Below are 7391 nucleotides of genomic sequence, written 5' to 3'. Positions count from 1 at the left end.
CTCTCTCTCTCTCTCTTATAATGTTCCATTGTCTGAATTTATCATAGTTTAGTTATCCATTCACCTACTAAATTACCTAAGTGACATCTTGGTTACATCCATTACATCCATGTTTGGGAGATCAAGAATAAAGATGCTGTAATCATGTTTCCAGGTTTTGATGTAGACATAGTTTTTGACTAATTTGGATAAAGCTTTAATATATTTTTCATTTGATAGTCTTTAAAATATTTTAATAAACTCAGAAAAATTGGAAAAATGATCATTTTTAAAGCTTGAATAATTATTATGCATAAGGAGGTCTTACATTGCTAGAGGGTTTGCAAAAAGTAGGTGTATTTTGTAATTAAAGGGAAAATGTTTTCTTTCTATCATTTTTTCTGGGGCCCAGATTTGAATCATATTGATGAGCAGAGTAGTCCATTACTAATAAACTCAAATGACTTCTCTCTTGATCTTGAAAGAAAGAATGAGGAAGTGATAATGTTAGCTCTGCTGTGTTGATCTAAAAATGATATTATGCAGATACTTGTCTGATATATACTGCACTTTTACAAATGACATTAAATGAATGTATGAATGTAAAATGACAAACTGTTTTGGAATATGTTCAGCTGTTGGCTGGTGGTGAAAGGTGATTTATCTGATGCCAGCCTTAATTTTTCATTTTTCACATTTTTGCCCTTCTCACTTTTTTGGTAGGATGTAAATAAAATAAAGTAATATATAAATTAGCGGCATGATATGAATTATAAGATCAGAATTTTATCACCTCTAGTGTTTGTAGTACTTGATTATTTTTTAAAAAAATGTTTTTTAGTTGTTAATGGACCTTTATTGTGTTTATTTATATGTGGTGCTGAGAATCAAACTCAGTGCCTTGCACATGCTAGGCAAGCACTGTGCCACTGAGCCACAATTCTAGCCCCAGTACTTGATTATTTTAAGTGGTTCATTTCTGTGCAACTAAAAATATGTTTATATTTAATGTCTCATTATTTTAAATTTAACATTGTATCTGTATGCTAGGCTACCCCATTTCTTTTATCCATGTTTCAAGAGAATCTATAAATGTAATATGTAAGAATTTGGGGCTAGGATTATATTTATATATAATTTGGCTCAGTGGTATAGCGTGTACCTGGCAAGTGTGAGGCACTGGGTTCGATCCTCAGCACCACATAAAAATAAATTAAAAAAAGGTATTATCTCCACCTACAACTAAAAAAATATTTATTAAAAAAAAGAATTTGATGATGGTACAGTTGAAAGTTGATATTTGGAAGAATTTAGTTTTATCCCTGAAATTACCACTTCAAAACAAATTATGTTTGATGAGTCATATAAATACTGTTGATATTTTTCAGCATTGTCTGTACCTCATGTATACTTTTCAGAATCTTTTCCTATTGGTCTTGATTGCCAATAGGAAAGTTTCTTTCTGTCAAAACATTTTTCAAAGTTTTTTACTCATTTTTTTTGTGAAAATTGTTTTAATTCTTAAAAAGAACTTAAGAGAAAAATTTAAAATTGCTTAGAGTACTTTTGAATCCCAAATCTACAGACTATAGAAGTTGTGGGTGCCTTCATAAAATTCTAGGTGTCGCTTTTTTTTTTTTATGTAATGCATCTTTAGGAGGTAATATGTAAACTGTGGATATTACTATGTATGAGAAAACTACTATTCTTATTGATTATATTATTGCAGAAATATTTCACTCAAAATATTTTTAAACATAGAAATCTTTTAAAAAACTTAAACATAACTTTATATTGTTGCTTTTTGTCTTTTTAGCAGTTTTTTGAAGTAGGGAAATTGGATGTCTTTTACCATTTTATAGATGATAGGTAATTTATTCAAGGTCACATTGAGGTAAATTATAGAACTGAGATTAGAATGGACCTTCTGACTCCATTTAATTTTATCTGTGTTTGGGTAACAGTCTTTTACCATATTTTATCATAATTAGTAATACCATTTTGGTGTATTGCTACCACCAAAAAAAAAAAAATCACAACTCTTTAACATGCCTTCAAACTGACTAGAATATTTGCTTGTGGAGTGATCCCATAGGGTGGAAGTGAATATGTAACTTTTTATTTTTTAAAGGTGACTAGAAATATTGCTTTTATTGTGTAGAATGTCTGAATTGATGGACTCCTCTTTAAATGAAAAATGAAAGTCAATAGTAGCACATTTCCCCCTCCTTTCCCCTTTGTCTAATCCACTAAACTTCTATCCTTCTCCCCCACCTTATTGTGTGTTAGCATCCACATATCAGAAAGAACATTCGACCTTTGATTTGGGGGGATTGGTTTATTTCACTTAGCATGATACGTTTATGGCAAAAGTCATAAAGTCATTCTTTTTATGGCTGAGTAATATTCCATTGTGTACTTTTCTTTATCCATTCATCTTTTGAAGGGCACCCGGGTTGGTTCCATAGCTTAGCTATTGTGAATTGAGCTGCTATTAACATTGATGTGACTGTGTATGTAACTATTTTTAATGGAGAAGCATGTATTTAACTATAAATAAACTATATAATGCTAATTCAACTTTAATATTTTAGCCAAAACAATGAAAATAATAGCACTGGATTAATGTAAACAAGAGACGGTAACAAGAAGGCTAAAACACTATGTTTTGTCATATGTCTCTAGAGTCCCCTATTACATCCAGTAAGGGAATCTTCTGTATTTTCTTTTACAGATGCTGAAGATTTCTTCTAAGGAGAAATATCCCTTATTTACTTTTGTAAATGGTCATTCCAGAGACTTTGACATTACGTCTACTACAACCAATGAAGAAGACCTTTTCTTAGAGGATGAGAAGAAAAGATTAAAAAGAGTCAGTACAGAAGAGTTTGTCCTCCTATAAAGAAGAGAACATTTGTGCCCTTTGAAAAGAACACTGAAAGGGGAAGATGAAGAGGAACAAGTACATTTGAAAGTGTTTGTTTTCACAGATATCTTAATTTTATATGTTCTTTAAAAATGAAACATTTGAAAATATATAAAGATATTTTTCTGAAAGAGAAATGATTTAATGAATATTGCTTTCTAATATATATTAAGCAATTCTGGTTGCATTCCTATTTCTGTAAATCTCTAGTGAAACACTACTTTCACTGTAAGCCTTTTCTTCATTCTTGCATCTGAGCCCATTGTTCTCCTGAAAATTTTATGGCATAGACCCCTTCAAAGACTGGATACACTAGATAGCTTCAAAAAAACTCAGTTTGTATTAACAATCAGAAGACCAGAGAATGAATTTTAGTGCTACCTAAGCCTCCTGCTATTAGTGCAACCAGAGGCTACATTTGGATATATATTAATAATTAGATAGTATTTGCTACCTATGATGTACATATAATTTTAAATAAGCAGAATTCTGAGTTAAGGTAATACCAAGCAATATGATTTTATAATGGTTACTTGTTTGTGCTTGCTTTTTAGTCTTTTATGAGTAGTAAATATAAACAATTGATTTTTCCCATGAATTTAAAGGTTATGTTATTAATAAAACTGCATCCATTCAAATCAGATAAAGGAAATTATAAAATAGCAATAGTGCTTGCTTCCTATCTCAAGAATGAAATTTTATGAGAATTCAACTTAATATGCAGTTTTTAAATCTAAGATAAGTACCATAAATATATCAATAGATCCTCCTCTGGTTTTGCTGTTTATGTACAGCAGTATATTAGTGTTTAGAAGCCAAGGCCATTTTCAAGGTAAATCTGCCTTAAGTGCATTATACGTTACTTAAAGGTAAATTTGTGATATAAAAATCCAAGACTTGTTCTTGAGCCAGGATTATAAACTAAATAATAAAGATGTGAGAACATAAAATGCCTTTGTTTTGGTTTTAATGTTGGGATTGTTTTAATCCTTTCATTTGAAAAATCGTTATCTCAAGTGAATTCTATTTATTTATAATGATAGCAAATAATATTGTTGTTCTGAAAGCAAAATATTAACTTATTTTATAGAGATTCTGTTTTTCAATGTGTAAAGGTGACTTATTATAAAGATGTAAAATTTTGCATCATTTAAAGCCATTGATCTATTCTATCAGGAGAGTCTATTTATTTGGAATTGCATGTAAAGTTGAAACAGGGTGGGCACATTGCTTTCCTATGCCTGAGGGGAGAAATCAGATTTGACATTTCCCAGGGAGAATGGTTTATTGAATTGAAATAAATGGTCTAAAAGCTAAAATTTTTCTTTTCCTTGGATGAAATCTGGACAAATTATGTCCAGTACTAATTTTCCTAGAATGTCAAAGCAGTATGGGAATAGAAGCCAGTGGTGCAGATTTTATATGCTACAGTCCTTTTATCTTAGCTATTTCAATTTACTGTTCCCACACAGCTGCAGTTGTCATAGGGTTCCACAATAAACACATCAAATGAGAGCACTCATACCTTCAAATGGATCAGAACTAATTATAAGTATTCTCTTACAAGAACTGTGCAAAAGCTTAGATTTATAGGGTAGCTTTATTATTTTCCCAGCTTATTTAGGGATCACTTGTAAGTAAAATTTTAGAATGAGACAAATGACCTGGACAAAAATAAGGTGAGAGGAGACAAAAACTTCCTTTATGTTGAATTGTATTGAAAAGGCTGTGTTCAGAATATTGAACAAACAAATCTTACAATATAGTCATCCACATGACTGGAGTAAATGTTTAGAACCAAATTATGAACAATAATATACATATAAAACTATTTAATAATAATAAAAAATATCCAATAATATGTATGAATGAATGAAATTTGAAAGAAGCTGATAAATTTATCTTGCATACTTGCTAATTTGACTTTATCTGAGAACCAGCAACAGGTTAGGCTTATCTTTTCTTGGGAAGGCAGCAACTAAACTATCATTAGGTGTAAAATAAAGGTACTATCTATCCTGGTTTCAGACTTTGTTTTAAACACAGATTTCATTTCAAGTTCAAAGAACCAGTAGGTTCAGTAAGTAAAGTTTATGGACCATCTCTTTCAGTTGGAATAAAGGAACAACGAAAAGGATAAGATTCTAAGAATTGTGGGGGGATCCTCCATTTGGACATCAATATTAAGATACTGGATTTTACCATTAACATTTCAGAAATGAATTTTTAAGATTCTCAGTATGTCTTTTTGATGGTGAAGGCTTCTTTTGTCTCTTCTTCATTAGATTTGATACTTTGAATCCCTTTTTGTCAATGTATTAACCACCAGCGGGCAATGTTGAAAGTCATCATTTGCTGAATGAGTGAATGAGAAGATCCTTTATGGAATAAGTATATCCAAAAAAAAATTTCCCTGAGGTATTCATTTTTCTGCTTTTACATTAAACAAACCCCATTAAATATATTTTAGAGAAAACTTTTATAGGATTAAAAATTTAGGTCACTTTTCTGTTCTGTTAACCTTAGGATTTAATATTGTCCAATGACAAATATCTAAAAGTAGATATGTTAATTCCAACTTGGGTTTAGAGGAATTAAAGAAAAAGATCAGCAAAAATTACTTATCTGTACAATCTATGCAATCTTAGGTCTGAACTCTAACTCTCTCTCTCTCAGAAATCTCTAGTTACCTTCTATTATTCTATGTCAGAGAGCACTTTACTTCTGGTCAAATCACACTAACCAAGCGGATTTCCTAATTTTCTTCTACTGGGGATAAATTTCATTTTCATAGTTGACCAATGGCTTGCATTTGACATCTTAAATATTTTTGACTACATATTCAAGTACAAGTATTTTAAAAAATGAAGTGATTTTCTGAAACAGGAAATGAGAAAGTGTGAAATAATGAAAAAGTATTTATAAATATTAAATCACTATATGAATTGTTATTGAATACATACATTTGTTTATGTACTTATTTCAGGAAGAAACTAGGAATATAAAATACTTGTGAAACAGATTCAAGATATACCAGATGTATGGTAAAGGCAATTTCTTGGAAAGTAAAGGGATTATTATTTTCTACAAAAAGAAGAGTAAATGGTTTCAAAATAAAATTAGGAGAACAGTATTTATCAAGTGATAGTTTTTGTAGTTCAGTGTTGTCAATCAACCACAGTTCAATAGTGCTATTCACTGAGTAGCCTGAGGTACTGAATTGAAAAGGTGAAACATCAGACCACGAAAAATTGGAAACATTCTATCGATTATAAAATATAAATTTTATGTCATTTTATAGTTTGAATCTTAAGTCAGTTTAAAAATCTTAAGCATTTTTGTGTGGCTTTCATGGTTATTTAAAGACTTTCTCCTTGCCTATAAACTTAGTTTTCAGACACATTTTGAGTTAGCATTTCCCTCTCTTTCTTTTTTACAGTCTTCCTTGACATTATTGGTGGCAAGCAATGGCCCAAAACATTCACAACTACAGTTATAAAATTCCACTTACTCTCTCACAATGATAAGAAAAATATGTTAAATGTGGAGAATACGTGTTTATCATTAGGTAGAAAAATTACTTTTTTACTGTGTTACCCTCTAACCAATTTTTCCAGAAATTTAGAAACTCAGTCATCCAAGAGTGAGTCATTAAAAAAAAAAAGTATTTTATAGAGAAGTATCTTTTGTTTAAATTATTAACAATAGATGATACATATAACATTTATATTTTATGTTAAGATAATATAAATTAATAAGAATTAATAAATGGGTTTTAAAAGTTGTTGTATAAGCAGGAAAAGTAAACAAACATTAGAAATCCAATAGAAGGAAATCTGAGAACAAAAGGATGAGGGAATTATTGACAGCACATTTTGAGTGTCTAGGCAAATACACCATAGTATGCTAAAACAGATAAAATATATAAATTTAAAAGGCTGGGATGGTTTAAAATTGAGTGTAGGCACAGGAAGGTAGTAAATACTGACTGATAACAGAGAGGGGATCTGCAGCTGCCATGCTACACAACTCCAGGAGGCACTATTGTTAGTATATATTGTGTGCGTGATACTCCCTGGAGTTGTGCCATGTGGCATTTCTTCTAATATTTATGTACTGCTTTCTTTTTACTCAGCACTGTTCTGATCTGTTTGCTTGTATTAAAATACAGCAAATGAATTAAAGATTGGGAGACTAGAGCTGGGATTAATAGGGCAATTAATATGAGTCATGGGATTTGAATGATCAACAGTGGTTCAGGTCAGGAGAGTCCATTGTCAAAAGTCTAATTACAATAGAGGTTTTTAGGGCTGGGGATGTGGCATAGTGGTAGAGCACTTGCTTAGCATGCATGAGGTGCTGGACTCAATCTCTAGCACTGCAAAAAAAAAAAAAAAAAGTTTTTAACGGAGGATACACAAGTATATTTTGTATATTTAAATTAGTTCCTGGGCTGGGGATACAGCTCAGTTGGTAGAGTGCTTAC

General features: G+C 30.8%; 1 protein-coding gene across 8 annotated transcripts in view; it reads left to right on the top strand.

Annotated features, from left to right (window-relative positions):
- Atg4c (autophagy related 4C cysteine peptidase) overlaps positions 1-3855 on the top strand; it is a 96164-nt gene extending 92309 nt beyond the window's left edge. For all 8 annotated transcript variants that reach the window (XM_015484918.2, XM_015484917.2, XM_048815255.1 and 5 more), the window contains one exon: positions 2714-3855. In XM_015484918.2, the coding sequence (XP_015340404.1) occupies positions 2714-2881 (168 nt within the window). In that variant the 3' untranslated portion in view covers positions 2882-3855. The remainder of the gene's footprint in view (positions 1-2713) is intronic.
- Positions 3856-7391: the final 3536 nt, after the last annotated feature.

Source organism: Marmota marmota, unplaced genomic scaffold (genome assembly GCF_001458135.2).
Source record: "Marmota marmota marmota unplaced genomic scaffold, marMar, whole genome shotgun sequence".
Classification (NCBI taxonomy): domain Eukaryota; kingdom Metazoa; phylum Chordata; class Mammalia; order Rodentia; family Sciuridae; genus Marmota; species Marmota marmota.
The sequence above is the reverse complement of the archived record's forward strand: the minus strand, read 5'-3'. Positions and strand labels throughout refer to the sequence as shown.